Source organism: Eretmochelys imbricata, chromosome 11 (assembly GCF_965152235.1).
Source record: "Eretmochelys imbricata isolate rEreImb1 chromosome 11, rEreImb1.hap1, whole genome shotgun sequence".
NCBI lineage: Eukaryota > Metazoa > Chordata > Testudines > Cheloniidae > Eretmochelys > Eretmochelys imbricata.
The window spans coordinates 29,575,329-29,595,328 of record NC_135582.1 but is presented as its reverse complement, the minus strand read 5'-3'; the positions used below and the strand labels follow the sequence as shown (position 1 = coordinate 29,595,328).

General features: G+C 38.8%; 1 protein-coding gene across 1 annotated transcript in view; it reads right to left on the bottom strand.

The window, feature by feature from the left end:
- Positions 1 to 308: 308 nt before the first annotated feature.
- Positions 309 to 20,000, bottom strand: part of GALNT13 (polypeptide N-acetylgalactosaminyltransferase 13) — a 345,963-nt gene continuing 326,271 nt past the window's right edge. Inside the window, exon 12 of the mRNA XM_077830255.1 lies at positions 309 to 449. Coding sequence (XP_077686381.1) covers positions 309 to 449 — 141 coding nt within the window. The remainder of the gene's footprint in view (positions 450 to 20,000) is intronic.

The following is a 20,000-nucleotide window of genomic DNA, read 5'->3' as shown; positions in this document are numbered from 1 at the left end:
GGTTTTTCTGGAAATACTTTTCCAAGTGCGTCTGGTATTGATAGTAGCATATATTATGCTATTTATAGCTTCTAATGTGCTTCTTTTGAATGGACACAACTTTCAAAGGGGCATGTGGAAACATGCCATAACAAGCAAAAAACCAAATGACTTTGCTCTGATAGTTGGACTTCTAAGAGGGCTTCAAAGCCTTTCATTTCACCAAGAACAAAGGAAGGGGAATATCCTTTCCTCTGATTCAAATAAGTGAAGAATGAAAGCCTAGACACGTTACAAGGCCTGAGGGAACATGGGAAGTCTCTTTAGCTTTAGGCACCCAAGGTCATGTTACGTAGCAGCCACTGCTGGGAACGCCTTTCACTGCAGTCCTTCATGGTTGGAACCATTTTGTCCTCCTCAGATGGCTCATCGAGACACTGGTTACTGTTGACATGCCGCAACGTGAGCCGCTGTAACAACAAACAAAAATAAATGAAATAATTGTCAAAAGATAATTAATGTTGTGAATTGAATATTTAATAATTTTAATCTTAATCTAGCTACTTTAATGGTCACGAGAAACGAGTGTTTCATCCTAAAGCATATGTCCCTGTTCAAACTGTGTGTCATCCACTAAGTAACCACTACCACTTGTACAGCTCTGACACAGTGAACACCAACACCCTGTATCATGCCACTTTTCACATTTTTGATTAAAATAATGGGCTCACCTTTTTTAGATGTATGTCAAGGCCATCCCACTTAAGGAGTGAGGGACTGTGATGTATGTGTAAAAAAAAGTTCAAATTAAGTGCAAGTGAATATTATTACAAAGCAATTATGTTTAGGTTCAAGGAATCAAAGGTCCAATCCAAAGTCGTGTCTCCCTTTCCATATTCCTCACCTTTACATTTGTGGGGATTATAGCATGTGCAACTGAGGGTGGATTTTACACACATCAGCAGTCAACCATTGTTTCCAAAAAATTAATTTTTAAAATATTTTTCAGTTCTCTTCTCAAAAAGTTTGATAATGAAATCACAGTGCACTAAAATGATTACCACTACTATAATACTGAGCAGAACCCCAGAGCCAGCACAGTGGCTCAACAGGCCAAGGTAAAATGTCTCTGGATTGCAGTGCTGTCCAAATTGCATTCCCCCAAGGATTTTACTTCCTGTGATTGTGGTAGGTCTTTGGTTATGGGGGGTTAGTCAAGGTAATGGCAGGGAACTAGATTTGGCAGCATTCTTTCACACACTGCTGATCTGGAGCTAACATTGATATGATGGCAGTCACAGGGAAGTGCAGTATGGCTCCAAGCCTATTCCATCCAGGAAATGTTTCCCTCACATCCCCTTCACAGGAAGGTGCCAATGGAAAACTCTGAGTGAATGGAAATTATTTGGGGAGGCCCCAAAATACGTGATCAGTCAAAATATCTGCATTTGATTTCTGATTACAACAGACTGTCTTACTTCATAGCATATGAAATCAACACCATGTGTACAATGTTGCTTACACACACACGTACGTGAGCAAGAGAAAAATTAGGTACATTTCAAGTGTGTTACATGAGTGAGCATACCAAGTGCTGGACGCTCTGTGTTAAAGTACCTCCTAAGGAAAGCAGATAGCCTTTCCTCCCTTGAACTCTGTGTACAATCTTTTTAAAATATGCAGCATCTTCCTATCTAAAGATCATATATTTCCTTTGTTGCGGGAGCTAAAGGAGACTGAATTAGGAAACTGTTGTACTTACTAAAAAACTTGGTACCAGTTCTGAAACACCTAGTACTCTATCCACAGATGGGGTAACATTCAAAAGCAAACCTTCATCTCCATGCATACACATAAATACATCCTAAATTTCTCATCTGTGGGAGAATTATGTAATTCATATTTTAAAATGTACAGTAGCAACCCCTGACTGTAATGTTGTAGAACAGCAGTGTCAAACATATGACCCAAGGTTTCAGAGTAACAGCTGTGTTAGTCTGTATTCGCAAAAAGAAAAGGAGTACTTGTGGCACCTTAGAGACTAACCAATTTATTTGAGCATAAGCTTTCGTGAGCTACAGCAGCTCACGAAAGCTTATGCTCAAATAAATTGGTTAGTCTCTAAGGTGCCACAAGTACTCCTTTTCTTTTTGCGATGACCCAAGGTGAAATTTAATCTGTCCTTCCAAGAGATTAAACATCAGCTCAGCTGTCCCCCACAGCAATGGCACATTCAAAATGTCAATAAGCGTCTTGCTCCAGAACTTACTGGAACACTGGATTATTGGATAGAATCTTATCCCTCCTCCTCCCCCAGAAATCAGCATGTAGATGGGAGAGGGATTTTACTCAAAAGAAGCTTAAGATCTCTAATTTAGACCAATCATTATATCATGTATTGTTAATTATCAATGGCCTTTCAAGGTTAGTGTTATCAATGGCCTTTCAAGACCCCCTGTTTGCTGAAGTGCCTGAAAGAGAAGTTCTCTTCAATTTATGAAAATAAATGTAAAGGCTTTCCCCACCTTTTTGCTCTATAGTACTGTATAAAGCATTCTGAAATGCTTATGTGATGTGATCAAACAAGGCTAGAACCATTCAACCTTATACCAGCTAAGGGATAGAACGTGACTAGCCCTAATGAGGCCACATATGGAAACAGGGGCAAGGGATTCTTTCCTTATATAACCACGTTAAGGCTAGCAAGATCTTGGCATTAGGTCGTCAGGAGAGTGCAGGGGTCATGTGCCATATGATCCCCAAGGGAGCGAGTGAGAATGGATTTGGTTAGCAGAGTTATCTGGCCCAATGGGGGGAGGGGAGAAGTAAACTGCAGCTTGATAAAATCTGTAGCAAATTACATCCCTTCCTACACACTGTCAGGAATCAGGGCTTGCAATGCACCCAGTCTGCAAGCACGGCCTGCAACATAGGATGTCTCTGGGCAATCTATGGAGCACAGTTGACCTGGAGTAGGCAACCTGATTGGCTGCACCACTTGATTGGTTGGAAGAGTCAGCAGACTGGCTCTTAAGCCCAGCAGCAGCAGCTCAGTGGCTGCTCAAAACATCTACCTGTGGCTGTGATAGTCTTTGCTTGTTCCCTGTTGTCCCATTCCAGGTAACCCAGTTCCGATCCTCAACTCTGTCATCTGGCCCCAGAAAAGTAACATACAGCACAACCAAGACGCCCAGGAGGAATTTTTCCTCTGAGATACGATGCTTCCAGAGCTGGTGCTGCTATGTAATGACCCTCACTCAAAGTGCACAAAATGTACAATCTAGCCCCAAATTTCTCCTGTTAAATGTAATGTTAGAGGGTGGCCAACATATCAAAAAACACACAGTAGTTGTGAACCAAACAGGAAATTTGCTCTGTGTTTTGGGCATGCACAACCCTTTCCCTAAGAATAAAATCAGCCCTACTGTGACTCCAACTTGTGGACAATCCCAAATGAGAGAGTAATCTGAGGATATGTCCTCACTCTCCCTTTCCTCCCCCCAAAGTTAGCTAACTAAAGTTAAAACAGCAGTAAAGACAACAATTGGGCTGCTAACTTAGATTAGTAGCTTGAGTTCAACCTCCAGCTTCCTTATAGGCTTCAGCTCAAGCTGCTAATGTAAGTTAACAGCTGAATTGCTGGGTCTTCACTGCTATTTTAACCTGAGTTAGTTTATGCAAATTAGCAAACGAGTTAAGAACACACCTTTAATTTTTTGCCATGAAGACTTATCCTGGGAAACAAATGACCCTGCTCAACAATTTCTTCCCAGAAAAGTACACACAAAGCTTTGAATAAGTTATGTCTTATTTTAAATGGGGGTGTGGATAAATGAACTATCATCCAAAGCTACATCTAAATTGCTGTCTGGAAGTTTGTATATTGTATGCTGCCTTCTGCAGTAATCAGTGTACAAGATCTCTTTCAATGGTAACCAATGTATCTCAGAGATGCCTGCAGCATCTCAAAAAGCTACTTAATAAAAATCCAGCAGCCGATAATATTTTACATTCTCATAGGGCTTTTCAACCTTACGGTTCCAAGGTGCTTTACAAAAACCAGCATTTTCATACACCAACACTGGATCACAGAGAGGAGAGTACCAACCAATTGGAGCATAGAAACAGTGTGTGTTGAGGGGAAATTTTGGCCAAGCACCCGGGACAAGCCCTTAGTCATACAAGAAATGCAATGGGAGCTTAAGTGTCCACATGAAGCAGTTAAAACCTGTTTTTAAAGTCTTATCTAAAAGACCTTCACACATTAAACTGCATTCTCAGCGTATTTGCCTCAGAAATATGAAGGGCTGAGTCAGACCTGCTGAAATCCAAGCCTAGTTCTAGGGATGCTAGATATTTCCAAGGACAAAAACAATCCCCACAACTCAGGTTCAATGTGCTATGGTCCAGCTGAGCTGACACGGCATCAGGAGAATGTTGTGGGACAGCATCCAGCTTTGTATTGGGACACAAAGTGCTGGAAACTTGGTGGCAACATCACTGCCAAGGATGGACCCTATTATTGGGTACAGGAATGAAGACCAAGCTATGTAATTCTCCCCAGGGGGCAAAACTGTAAAAAGAGAGACTTCTGGTATGGGGTAGGATATCTCTGGAAGCTGGGCCACTGAGTTGCTCATAGGCATGCTGGGCCACATTGATTAAGGGACCTCATGGATTTAAGCTGCAAGTTAATAATAAATAATGGATTATTTACTGGTTGATCACAGTAATGAAATTGTTGCCAATGGTCTTTAACTCAGAGATTTGTATCATATTCTGCACCTTCCTTAGGTGGCCCTCAGGAACCACAGTATGACATGCTGCCAATTACAGTACCTTGACAATGTATATGAATTTCAGTATATCCTTGCCAATTCTATTTGTTAAAACACTTTTTTTTAAAGATGCTATTTTCTCCTAAGACTTGAGCAATAGCAGTAATTATATTATCCAAACATCTCTCCACTCTACTGCAGAAGATAATATTACTTTACAGTTCATGCTGGATTGACATATGCCACATTTCAACATTTTATGCAGTGCATGATTTCTCCTGGGTCTATTCTTTAAGTAAAGCTTCCCCAGAGTCCTGCTCTTCAGTTCAAAACAAACTGTTATACAATTCCCAAAGAAAAGCCTACATCTGTTTTACTAAATCATTCAGGGCCATTTAATACTCATTCAGTGCTGGGAGATAAGCCATCTTTCACTAATCACAAGAGGAAAGAATTAGTAATGTTAACAGAAGTAGCTTGTTTATTAAATAACCCTCTTCAAAGCATTAAAGATATTTCACTTATATGTTTTTAAGATCAATTAAGCTTCTGTCATTCTCTACTATAAACCAGAAATGCAAACAAATCTAGAAATGATACTGCTGCCTTCATCAGCTGTTCCTTTTTATTCAGTGTACAATTTCATATAAGGCTAGCATATCACTGAGCTTTTCAATTGTCTCCTAAAAGCATTTTTCTCCATTCTATCATTATTAATGCTATTACGGAAAAGGCTCCTTTGTTTCGAAAACAATCAATTACACTGGGTAATATACCACACATACAAAACAGTCTGGATTTTCCTTTTAATGTCCAGAATCAAAGAATGATTACACTGAAGTAGCTTTAGTTATATAAACACTCAGAAGCTTAAGAGCAAGTCTCTGTATGTTCTTACTCACCAAGTATATGTAAACAAATATGTTCTGATGAGCATACAATTCACATGCATTATGACAAACGTAATAAAAATTGAAGTTCCCTTTACCCTAGCAGTTCTAGCATGTAATTATAAACATCAAAGTGATGGAAAAATAGTTAAGTGTTATCAAACTGCTTAGAGGAAATGATTATTATGAATCATTTTACTTGAAAAGATACCAATGAAATGTTATTTCAATGAAAGGTGAATTAACATTTAGAAATATTTTTAAAATGTAATACTGAGAAAAACAAACAATCTCAACAATTTTTTTTTGCTACCCAGCTGTTTTATATATATACTGAGAAAAAACATATCTCAGTATACTACTGCAAAGCCACTACATAGCAAAACATTTTTTGCAATGACCCATTTATTTTGCTGATGGAACATATACCTGAGTCTGCCTTCTGCTCACTCACAAACACTGTACACTATAAAATCTTAATTTTTTGCAATAATGAAAATTAACCTTCTCCAGAGACTAAATCTCAGGAATGAGATTCTGACAAAATAATATTTTAAAACAAGATCAGTTAAACACAAATGGATAAAATTCTGGAATCTATCATCAAGCAACACTCCCATATACTTTAATGGGAGTGTTGTCTAAATGAATAAATACTATAGCCCTGGTTCAGCAAACTCCAATGCCCATAACTTTAAAAACATGAGTAGTGTCATAGGGTGAAATCCTGATCCCATGGAAGTCAATGGGAATTTTTCCAGGACTTCACCCAGAGATTTCAAAGATACTACTCTTACGTTTAAAGGCAAGCATATGCATGTTTGTAGGATCAGGGATGCATCTAAGAAATTAGGGCCAAATCCTGCTCCTGTTAATGGCCCTACTACTTCCAATAGGACCTCTTGGTGAGTAAGGCAAGGAGCATTTAGCAGGTTTGCTATGACTCAGTCAATGGCAAATGGTTACTTAAATTATCCATTTTGATAACCGAAACACATTTTGCTCACATTTTGATAACAGAAACATTTAAAAATAAATATGAGTTTCTGAACATACTTGTCTGTAACAGAGACCTTTTTTTGATAATAAGTAGTTCCTGTCTTTGTTGGAATATACTTCTATAAAAGGATCCAGATCCTTAGCTGGTGTAAATTGTCAAAGTTCCATTAAACTCAGTGGAACTCAGATATTTTAACGCATCTAAAATTGTATTTAACTAATAATAATCAACTTTGTCTCTCTATAATATTAGAATATGTATGAGTATAAAAACAAAAAAAGGAAGTGAGATGAGTTAACAAGTAGAAAATGAAAGACAGCATTATTCAGGGAAAATCTTAACTGAAATACATTTATTTCGCTCTTTAATACCAACCTCCAATAATTTGCTAAAGGAAATAATCAGTGGGGCTGTAAAAAATATTCCTAAAAACTTCCAGCCTTGTGTAGTTTCTTAGCATCCACATTTGTAAAGGGCTACCATTACAAGTCTCCACGGTGGGACCATGGGTGCCATCCTCTATTTTGCTTATTGTCAGACACGATTGGGTGATTATATGAAGAAAGGTGTGGGTCTGCATGACAGAAAAATTTTAAAAGCAAATATAAAGACAGCAAAAACAAATAAAAGAAAATTAAAAACTGCACTATTATGCACCTATAACAGTACATCAGGGAAATTATGAGAAAGTGATACTCTCAAGTCTAGCTGCATCTGTGAGCACTGTTTTATTGTTGGAGGATATTCTTAAAACTTACAGCATTTGGATAGTTTTAACCCACACACGAATGTGCACAACCACAAGTTTAGGGTCTGATCTTTTCATGAAGCTCTGGGTCAGCAGACCCTTCCAATGGGACTTTTCTTGATCTCAGGAACCTGCCACACAGAGCTCCATGCAGGAGCTAGGACTTGGTGCGAATGAAGTGGGAGCAATTACCATGAGGCACAAACATTAGAACAAAACACTTGACAATGCTGGGCAAGTGGCATGCTGAGACCACTGCTCACTATACTTATTTCACTTGTTCTCTCTCCCCCAGCACACATCTGTTTGTTTTATCCACCTGTTGTCTCATCATATGCTAAGACTGGGGTAAAGATTTTTTTTTAATTGCATGTCTCCAGTGCCTAGCACAGTTGGTCCTTGATCCGTGATTGCTACTGAAATGTAAATAATAAATACTATAATTAATAATATGTGCATATGTTTAAAATAAAAATGCTAGATGAGAAGAATTTGACTGCCAGCCATAATTTTAATTCTTGGCCCCTATATTTCCATACAGAATCATAGTAAATTGAGATGGGAAGGAGCTATTATGGTAACAAGTCCATCCCCTGATAAAACTGCAGGATTTAGCATATTATGAAACACTTGCAGGACACAGTACAAAGCTTTTTATCTGGTACTTTGTATTAAATTACTGTAAATGTTGGCGCCGATCCTCCATCATGATATTATGAAAAATATACATTTTCCCATAATCTACTGTTTAAGTAGTGCTCAACAAGGAGCTTTATAGAGATGCTATTCTATTTAATGAATGCACTGAATATGTATTTCCTTCTGCCTCATGTTAGCATTTGTTGTCCCTCTATAACAAACTCATGAGGCTGTCTTCCAGCAGAGTTCATACTTCAGGGATTTGCTAATCAACATAACAGTGAGCCCACTCAAACTGAGTCCAGGTTTGATGTGTTTTGCAAAGCTGGAGGTAGGATGTTCACCAAGTGGAGAATTCAGAGAACCCTGCCTCCTTCTCAAGCAGCTAACTGGCTTTGCTGCTTTCAGCTACCAACCTAATGACTGCTAGACTGCTCCTGTCATCCTGGTGTGGGGAAAGGAGCAATCCTTCCCTCCACAGACTCACAATAACCTCTGGGGAAGTAGATTCTCTGTTTTGACTGTTTGACAGTCAGGCAAAGCTTAGTGGATTTTACTAAGTTTCACTTCTACTTCTTGTGCTGTGTTAATCTAAAATTCAAAACTCAAGTGGTATGAAACCCCATGAGGGAACATCCTGCAAACCTAAACTTATGAATTGCAGATTGTTGGATGGATGAACAACAAGTTTGTGCAGCATATATAGAAGACGGGTATCCTTTTTTGAAGCAAACAAGAGAATTTAACTTTTACTAGGAGGAAAATGTTCTTGAATAGCTCCCATAAATATATAAAAGTTGCACCTTAAATCTACAGAACCATAGCCTTCTGGAAACCTGTTTAGAGTTCTGTGCATGAAGAGTTTAAATAGCTGCTTTACTTTTTTTGTCACTTGAAATAAAACTGACTAGAATACAGTAAAGCAACTTTTTAATGTCTTGAACCAATATACATTGCATACATCTGTATAGTATGTTGAGAGAGTCAATATATAGAGTTTATATAGGCTCTGGAATTTAATTGCACGTTTTTTAAAAATTAGTTTAATATTAATAGAAAGTACTGTCATTAAAAACAGAAAGCGCAGTACTCACAGAAATTACAGCTAGTCCTGAATGAGACCTTTCTTTGAAGTTATATTTCATATAACCCCATAACAAAATGTTACCTAGTATTTTATGTATAACTCATTGCAGCCATCCCAGTTTTTGTTCCAAAGTAAAAAATAAAATATATGGAGGCCACAAAGAAAATTCAAGAACAAACGTCTTTATAATGTCACTTTGAGTAACCAGCATGAACATCAATTTTTGTTTTTGTTTCATTATGTATCATTGCTTCATGTTCATATCCCTCTCATCAGTCTACTTCTCTATTAAAGGAAAAACAGTGTTACATAAACAAATTAAGGAAAAGATTTAATAATCTCAATGTATTACATGTTTAAATGTACATACTATATATTTGGCAGATTCAATGGAAAGTACATATACAGTGATGCATTATTTTAATGGACAGACCAATGTATTTGATTTTCTCAGACAAGCAGGGTCAGAGCTGGCAGCTGGTGGAAATCAGCATAGCTTCATTGTCTTCAAAAGAGCTATGTTGACTTATGCCAGATGAGTGTCTTCCCCTATTGTTTTCCTTTCAGTTAAATGTGTCCTTTTAAAAACATAAGAAAGAAGTGCAAAATCTGGGTTTTCTTTCCTTTCAAAAAATGCATGGGTCCTTTTAGATCAATTGTAATCAGACTGCAATTTACCTAAAGATCTGATTTATGGGCCAGATCCTCAAGCTGGTATAAGTTAGTATGCCTTCATTGACTTCAGTTTATGAGCCCCATACATTTACAAAGTGTCAGATCAGCAAAGGCTATAGTTATTTTAATGATGCGCACTGGTAAATGTGAAGTTAATGACACATCACTGCATGTTAAGTCAGTCATGATTGCAAAGGCTTATTAGACTATTCAGTCAATATACAAATAGTTGCTTAAATTAATTGGAAAGATATGCTTCTATATTTCTCCACTGTCACTCTTTATGTTGTATTGTTGGGAAAATGTATTGTTTTAGAACAGTTTGTGCTTGCTCTTGCATCACTGAAGTCAATGAAAGCTTTGCTACTGACTTCTATAGCCATTAAGCCCTAAATGGGGTTTTGTTTGGCAAAGTCAGTTATGGTTTCCAAAGGACATAATTACTGCATTTGATTGGAGAGAATCAGACTTGATATATAAATCTACTCCTCATGTTCCAATAATCAACCAAATTCTGTTCTCTGATACATTCACAGGGCCCTGACTAAATTCTGCTAGGTGCCCTGGATGCTTATGTGAGGGAACAATTTGACTCAGTACATAGGCACTTGTATGTACATCTTCCATCAACAACAGATTTTGAAGTTGTACCCCTGAGTTATCAGTCTCTCTAAAAACTAATGCATTCCACAGAAAACATTTACACATATAGGTACTATACATTAACTGAAAAGTTAAGATCTATCATCTTGAAACACAGTCTACTGAAAGATACCAAGTAAAGGTCACTTTTGTACCACACTGCTACAAGGACAGGGAGATACTAAACTAGAATTTATTACAGGAACTGCAAGCGTTAGTATACTTACCTCAAAACTATATTCCCATTTACCTACATACTGACGGAAGCACAGAAATATGAAAGAAACAATGACTCAGGACAAACACGTCTTTTTGCAAATCCCTCATCTTTCCAATAGGTTTATACAATGCTTATCCTATAGGTTTATACTATACTAATGTTAGGTGATGCAAACTTACCACAAAAATCTTGAAATCTTTATTCACGCGCTATATATATAAATAATTATATATATAGTTATTATTTTCAGAAAGCATGGCAGGTTTATAATAGATAAAGGTTTACAATTTTTTTCTTGTACATATTTTCATATATTGTAAGAGATTCCATACACATTACAGCCACCTGGATTTTTGGGTAGAAATGCCATTCTGTTTGCCAGTTATATGAGCACAGGCACAGATGTGTTTCATGTGGTTTTCATACGTATTTCATGAGCCTGAATGCTACTGTAATATAAATATTATATAATAATTCAAGCCAGGAATGCCAGAAGCTCTTGAAGATTGTGAGAAGTTCAGATAGTACACTAATATGGGAACGAGAGAGGGAGAGAGAAGTTATGGGGTTTGGCTTGACTCCGCAAGCCACAATATAAGATGAAGCATCAGAGCTCGCTTCAAATACAGAATAAAACAAAGCAAGAGAGATATCTATTTAAATCTATCACCATTATAACATTTATTAGATGGTGTATTTTAGCCTAAATTTTGTATGATAGCCCAAAGGAAAACTGGGAAATTCTGTTTTGTCTCAACCTATGCATACAGCATATGGTGAGGTTGCCCTTGTAATTAAATAGTCAGATTTCAAAGGGGAAGGAGTGCAAGAATCTTAATGTGCTTTTTGAGAAGTGCGAAATAACAGCATTAAGAAACAATGAAGAAAAATAATGGATTAAAAAAATCAAATCAAACGAGTTTCCTGCCAAGATTGAATTCGCAGAACAAATAAACAAAATACTTCATGAAGAAATTAGAAATTAAGTAGATTGCCCTGCCTAGCATTGCCTTCTTGGAGAATAACTTTTTCAAGTAGCGGTCTGCAAGCTGCAAGTTTACTGCCATTATTGTTTTCAGTGGCCTCAGACTCCCCTAATTTGGAATGTTGCTCTCTTAAAATTGAACTGTGTCCCTATGATCAATTATGCAGGTAAAGATTTTTTTTTAACTTCCAAAGAAAAGATTTAATGTTGGACTTTTGTTCTGTTTTTATAGGAAACATTATCTACATGAGCTGCTTTTGCCCATACAGATGCCAACTGGGATGAGTCAAAGTGATGATGCTCTGTGAGGATGACTTTCTGGGAAACAGCACACAGCCTAAATAAAAAGGTTGTGTTCCTGTGTGCATGCATGCGGGTCTCAGAATTCCCAGTCCCAACCTGTAGCAGCCTGCATTGTATGGACAGTAGTAGTGTCCACAGACTGATATTTCCATGCATATATTTTTGTGGGCAGTACGCATGCGATTCATGGCCCCCCCTGTCTATAACCCCATTGGGGTTATATAACCCCATATATAACCCCATAACCCCATGCCCCACCATGCTGTCTCCCTCTTGACTCTTCCAATGAATGGGCCATGATGGCGCTTGTCCCTAGCCCAGACAGTGCCTAGTCTACACTCTCACTGGAACCATGCCAGTTCTGTGTTTTTCACAGCCATGAGGATTTCATTCCAAGCATAAGAGGCTTATAATAAACATTATAATTGTTTCACAATAGGGGATGGAAACAGCTTCGGACAAACAAAATGCCACCTGGGGTGGATGGTCTGTGAGTGCAATCACTCACTCAGTCTTACAGGAGGTTGTTTGTTTCTTTTGATCCTGTCTGGAAGCTGCTCTGTTTCTTTTTTCTTTTCAGTGACTGCAAAGAAAAAACAAGGTGACTCTCTCCATTTTTTTGAGGGTAGAGAGAAGAAAGGGCCTGTTTCAATCACCTCTGACTGTTCACTTAATTATAGGACGTGAAAATAATCTTTGTAACTGCAGACGTAACCCCAAATGTTAGTGTTACCGTGATCACTGGGGTGCTGGTACTACAACATGCTTCCAGTGACTGGGAGAATGGGTTGACAACAGTGGAGTGTGCCTTGCACCTGGAAAAGAATGTGAACCAGTCACTCCTTGATCTGCACAAGCTGGCAACTGACAAGAATGACCCTCATGTTTGGGACTTCACTGAAACTACAGCATTTAGCGATCACTTTCCAGTTTTTAAACAATTGGTCTTTTTGCTGTGATGACAGTTCTCAGGAGGAAAAAATCCTGTCCACTGGCTAATATGTGATAGATCTTCAGTCACCCTTTGGTCCGCTTTGTAAGGCAGTATTTAAACTCAGATTTATTTATCTTCTCTCCTCAAAAGATGTGCATACCGGGTCAAGCGCTGCAACCTGTGTATGAGATGCTATGACACTTCCACCAATTCAGCATCCATTATTATTGATCACTTTAAGCTACTGCATTTTTGCTAGGCTCTAATACATGCTATAAAACATTGTAATTGGCCCCACTCAATGGCTGGGCTGAAGTGATGTGATAAACTAACCTGTAGCAGTTACTTGGTAGCCTGCCAGGTGAATCTAACCTTGAAGACAGGCTCGTTAGGTGCTAAAGCATATAGGGCCAGATTTTTAAGGGAATTGGGAAGCTTTTAGAATTCCCAGTAGGAACCTATCTACATCTTAGATGCCTACATGCCTTTAAAACTCTGGCCCATAAGGACGAGATCTTCAGCTGGTTCAAGTCAGTCTTGGCTCGTTGCAGTCTATGGAGTGAGGCTGATTTACACTAGCTGAGGTTCTGTCTCAGGGGCTTTAGCACCTTCTGGGTCACCTCTAAACACACACATGCATGGCTCAAACAAAAGGATTATTCCCTAGGTCTAGCAGAACGGAAAGGGTGGAAATGCCTTGGTAGACTGGCTTAGTCAGTGTCAATAAAAGATAGATACTGTAATTCCTAATTCAGGGCAATCCAACAGATGGTGATTTTACTTGGTCTCAGAGTAGCAGCTGTATTAGTCTATATCCGCAGAAAGAACAGGAGTACTTGTGGCACCTTAGAGACTAACAAATTTATTAGAGTGTAAGCTTTCGTGGGCTACAGCCCACTTCATCGGATGCATAGAATGGTACATATAGTAAGAAGATATATATACACACAGAGAAGGTGGATGTTGCCATACAAACTGTAAGAGGCTAATCTCACATACAGGTTGCAGTACTTGACCTGGTATGCACACCTTTTGAGGAGAGAAGCCCACGAAAACTTATGCTCTAATAAATGTGTTAGTCTCTAAGGTGCCACAAGTACTCCTGTTCTTCTTACCTGGTCTGACTGTTGTAATCCATCCGTCTTTTAAAGAGCAATTGAGTATTGGCTTGTAGGTCCCACAGGCCAGGGTTCAGTCCCATCCCTTGTCTGTGATCAGAGTTGGCAAACCACCAAAGTTCAGGCTGGTGTCATTGAGTTAAAAAAAAATCCTAGTTTTGGCTCATCTCTAGAAGTCCAGTGGCCTACGGTATAATAAGGGTGATACGTGGTGTGTGTGTGTGTTGGGGGGTGGGGGTCCATCTGATGTGCACCCAATAAGCAGGTCACATAAATAGATGTGGAAGGAAGGTTTCTTAGGTTCTAGTCTTCAGAGAAGGACTTAAGTGATTAGAGGAAAGAAAATGTACAGAATTTGAGAGGTGACCACAAAACACATGAAACTGCATGCCGGTGATCAGAGTAGCATAAAGAACAACTTTGCAAATGTCCAGGAAAGGTACTTCTTGAGGAGACACCATTGATGTTGCTTGTGCTCTTTTAGAATGAGCCCTCACTCCAGGAGGGGGCGGACGATGTGACAACATATAGGGTAAGACACAGCACGAGATCCATTTAGAAGTCCTCTGTGAGGATGTAGCTTGCCCTTGGACTCATTCAGCTACAGTGTGAATAATTTTCTGATTAGCTTTGTCCTTTGCAGGTGAAAAGCTAAGGCTCATCACAGGTCAAGGTAATAAAGTCTCCTTTCTTCTCCAGATGCATGTAGTTTCAGAAAGAAAAAAAAAACACAGGTAAGTGGAGCACAACTGGATTGACTGATTCAGGTGAAACTCCAAAACAACTTTGTGGGTGAACTCAGGATGTAAATGTAATGAGACTTTGGCTTTATGGAATATGGTGCAAGGTGGATCTGCCATCAGTGCTCTGAGCTCATCTACCCCTCTGGCTGAAGTGACAGACACAAGCCATGAAACCTTACAGGTGGAAAAGATCTGATTAGCCCTCTCCAGAACCTACTACTCAGGGGCTGAGCAAAAATGGAATATCCATGAGAAGATGGGTGGTATGCACTGACTGCTGCCAGGTGAACCTGTAAAGAGCTGATGGAGACACCATTCATTCTGAGGTACAGAAGATAGTCTAAAATAAGACTGCTGATATCTGCTGACTCTGTGGATACAAATTTTTGTTGCACCCAGATGGAGAAATGCTTCCATTTGGTCAAGTAGCATTTCCTGGTGAAATCTTTTCTTCTACTAATAAGGAACAGGAATCTCTGGACACTGGAGATTCTAACCCAGGACATGAGATGGTAAGAAGGAAGTGGAGAGAGATGATCTGTCCTGTCCACCTTTTATCCCTTGGTTTGGAGACACAAGGAGAGTTAGGGTGCATGCATGGACCAACGGATATTGCTTTCAAAATTTATCTGACTCCAGACACATGGAGTGCATCTGTACACATGGGAACTAGCACTCAAAGAAGAAAGTATTTTATAAATAAATATATCATAAATTAATTCCTGCTTTGTCCGCCCCTGATCCTGAGAGGTCAGTAGTGGACCTTTTCAGCCCTAGGGCCAAACTTTATTTCAGAAAGGTCAAGGGGCCACAATCAATACTTTAAAACAGATTCTCAACCCTGTTGTGCTCCCTTTGCACCACTCAGGTGCAGATGGTGTATGGTTTTTATGGGTCTGTCTCCAGCTGCCCATAAAATTCTTCAACTTGCCTGGGGTAGAGAAATAGGGAGCCAAAATTTGTTGTTAGTCTCAGCTTCTCTTTCTTTTCCCCTCTTCTGGGTTGCCCTGGGTATATATGTGGGATAGGGCAGTCATTGTTCACTATGTAGTCCCCTACGATCAGGCAGTCAGTCCAGCTTCTATCTACTCTTCCTAGGGTTCCCACAGCCCAGCAGGGAGGGCAGCAATGGAGCTACTCTATCTTCCCTCTTCTACAACACAAGAGAGGACCAGTAAGAGAGCTGCTAAGGGGCTGTGATAGGAACCACAGCTCATGACACTTACAGCTAACACCAAAGCTGTCCCTGGAGCAGCACCCTGGAAATGGTGCCCACTATTACTTCCCACAGGAATGGGGCTGATTTAAACACTTCCGTCTAACAGCCACAGTGTGGGGCTAAGGGAGCACATTTTCAGTTCATATAATCAAATTCACATTTCCTTGTTAACACAGTTGCCCTCGGGGTGACAATTTAAAACCTTGAGGGCAATGAGTGGCCCCTAAACACAGGCTGGCTGTCAGTGTGATAGATGCTGAGTACCATGGCTCCAGCCTTGGCAGAGCCTGAAGTCCTGCTCACTTCTTACTCAGGCACAAGTGAACAGGGAAGGTTACCGAGTAAGGACTAAAACAGGACTTCAGTATGTGTCCTGCTGACTTGCAGGTTGCAGGTGCTCAGTGCCTTTCCCAATCAGGCCTTTTAAAACAAAATTCTACTTTAATCCCTTTAGGAGCTAAGACGTCCTATCTTTAGTTCACATCACCTATTGCACTTTAAAGAGTTTGGGAGTGAATTTAGGGCTCATGAAAGTGATGGTCTCGTAGTGCTGAAGTGACGGTTAGTGCTGTGCAAGATAGCTCATACAGCTTAGCCAATGCACCACACACCTGACTGCAACACCCATGCTATGCCTTGTCCTCTGTTTCTCTTAAGCAAAGCCTGTCTATTGTGTCATACTGTGTGGCGTGTCTTTGATTGTCACCTCGCTCCACTTTTTCATGTACGCTCAGTGTAAAGTGGTCTTACTAAGGAGAGGCAATACATACGACAATTCCTAACTTCTGATTTATATTCATGATGGGCATTATGTCCTGAGCCAAAGGTCAGTTATTTCACGAACATTGAGAGTTACGTTTATATCATCATAGTGGGTACTTTGATGCTTTCTACAGAAGACATAGAGAGACATATGTTTAGATAGCAATTTTATCCTCAAAGATTTATATGTTAAGCCTAAAGGGCAATACCCTTTTCTTTCAGCATTACACACAAACAAATAATAGATACTGCATACAGTCTCTGTAGCTTTTGGCTACCGTTTTTATCCAACGTTCTGATATTGGGCTTTGGAAAATGTGTAGTAAGGAAGCTTCTCAAAGCATCCAAGTACCCACTATGATGATATAAACGTAACTCCCAATGTTCATGAAATAACTGACCTTTGGCTCAGGACATAATGCCCATCATAGTTACCTTTTCCCAGGTTGTAGCACAAAATCATGCAGTATTGCTTAATAATATTTCATTAGTAAACACATGGAATACAACATGTAGTACTAGGGGGCCCAATTCTCCCCACAGATATCTAGGCTGGGAGAGAATATTCAATTTAAAATGTACCAAAACCCACTCCCATAAGGCATAGAGGAGATTGAGAAGAGAACTATGTCCAGTATCACAAAGAATCACATAACCTGACAGATACTGCAATGTCTTCTATAAAATAGAGTCCATGAAATAAATCACATAAAAAATTCTATTTCTCTACTTAATGTAACTGACTGTGTTTTACATGTAAAAACAGATGGCAAAACAAAGCAGTTTTCACAAAGTTCTCATATAAAACTGATCAAGAAGCATGGTGAATATTTCTTTTTTATTAGCGCCATCTAATGGTTGATTTTGTTTTATAAGTATCTTATTAATTCTTCTATTATGGACCTTTTATGTTAAATCCTTTTAAATAGAAAAAGATAGCATTCTAAAAAGTAAGTGATAGCATTTTCTGTAGTATGGAAGATATAGAGAATAAGCTATAAAATTTATATGTAGAATAATGAATAGAATCAAAATAGTTTTCCAAACAGTTGTTTAGGGTGTTATAAATCCGATATTTTTCTAGCCTTACTCCAAAAAAAATCCAATTTGCCTCTTGTTAAAGCTCAGAAGAAAGTCACAAGCAATGCTCCCTTGACTCTAGCTAATCAGATTAAGAACCAGATTCTGATCTCAGATCTGCAGAAATGTATCACTCAGTAATCTGTTAAATCAGCTACTGCTGGCTATTCATATACTAGGAGGGGGAACAAAATTAGGGCCATTGTCTTTGTGGAAGCTTATTTTAGGCCAAAATATTTGGGAGGGAAGGTTCCATATTTATTAACAAAAAATGCCTCTCTGAGTTTGATTTGGGGAATAAAATATTTTCTCTGAAATAAAATCTATTTACAAAAGAGAAGTGAAGTGCGGGAGGATAGACTTAGAAACTTCCATGGCACACTTGGTTATCAATATGAATGCTAGGCACTATGGGTACCTCACCAAAATCAATGGGAGTTTTGCCATTGACTTCAATAGGGTCAAGATTTTATAATATGGGTAATGTGCTCTCAGTCAACATTTTTCAGATATTAATGAGAAATTCTGAGAATGGGAACATACTAAAAGTAAGTTCCAGGAAATACATAAGTGAAGTTTGGATCCAATTAATACACATTAATTTGTTAGCCTCTGGCCTTGGATAATTTAAATTGCCTTCAAGAATTCACTAAAGATCCAGCCTGGTTGAAGTTAAATTATATGCACAGATTGCAAAACATTTTTTCAATACACCAGTTGGCTTGGATTAACTAGGTCTGACTGCTTATGCGCATGAAAAAGAAAACACATAAAATGATAAAATAGGTCACTGTGAGCATCAGGAAGTTATATCAGAAAATTCCCCAGAGGTTTTGCTCTTCCTAGCTTCAGATTCACTTATGGACAGAGAGCTCCTTTTCAAAAATAAAACAATTAAAGTTAATGACAGAAAGTCTGTTTTACCATTTGAGCTGTGTCTCAGATGAGCCTGAAAAACCTCAATCCAATAGCCTGAAAAACTGACATTTAAAGTAAAGTGATTAATGTCACTGTACTTTAAAACTAAGAATCATGCACATCAGTGGACACGGGTTAATACTGCTGTGATTTGAATAATACTGATACAAAGTGCTTGCTATGAGAATGACAACACGAGCCAGACCTGATAAAATCAACATTAGTGATGAAAGAGCATCAGCGCAGCACAAACCTTTAATTGGTGGGCCTACCCATGATTGCTTGTCTAGCGTCTTATTCTGTTTTTTTCCCCTGCTAATAATTCTCTTTTGTCAGTGAAGGAGTGAACATCTAGTATATCCCTACTCACTCCCCCTGTCCTGCAGACACACTGAATATAGTCAAAAAGGGACCCTGATACCAAGTGGAAGACAACGGGACATAACTCTAACCAAAACCTAGCAAAGATAATAAAAGCATCATCCAGAGGGAATCCTATATGAGTAGAACAATAGGAGGCTGAGCATACTTTGTCCACAGTGCTTTTATGCCTGTCCCCCTGGGGCATTTAGGACAAGAATCACCATAAAGCACTTAAACGCTGAGGCCACAAGCTAGCACCAGGCTGCTCTTGAGTCTGTTACCCAATTTATAAACAGCTATAAAGGAATTCATCATCCATTTGGATATATCAATTAATATAACTAAGGTGGAGTTACTTTGTGTCATCACATCTTGGGTCTCAGATATTATCCATGTCACCTCAGTGCGTGAACACACTCCAAAATGTAGCTAAATAGTGATCCGATTAGAGAATCTTTAAATATTGCTTATATGAACAAAATGATTCCCTCCTAATGAGGGGACAGTGGGTTTACATTCTGCTGTTATACTATAGAGTATATTTATGACATCAAAGACCTATGTAAGTTAGACCTCAGCCAAGATCAGTTCTACAGTAATTTTTCTTGTTACTGCTTTAATTGTATGCATTGGATGGCCTACATATTCTTTGCATGCTGCCTTCTACGGTCTTGGATTAGACATTTTTTTTGTAGAAGCAAATTAAATTCACACTTTGGTGAATTTCACTCTGCAAAACTGAAATGTACTATTACATTTTTAAGAACCTTCCCCTGGAAAGGTCTTTAGGAAACTTGTGCATAAGATTCTCTGCACAGGCAGACCTCTAGACCTGTGTGAAGTAGGGTTACCACCTGACTGATATTTGACTGGCCTGGCTGGTTTTTTTTATGGATTTGCCTGAAAAATAATTTAAT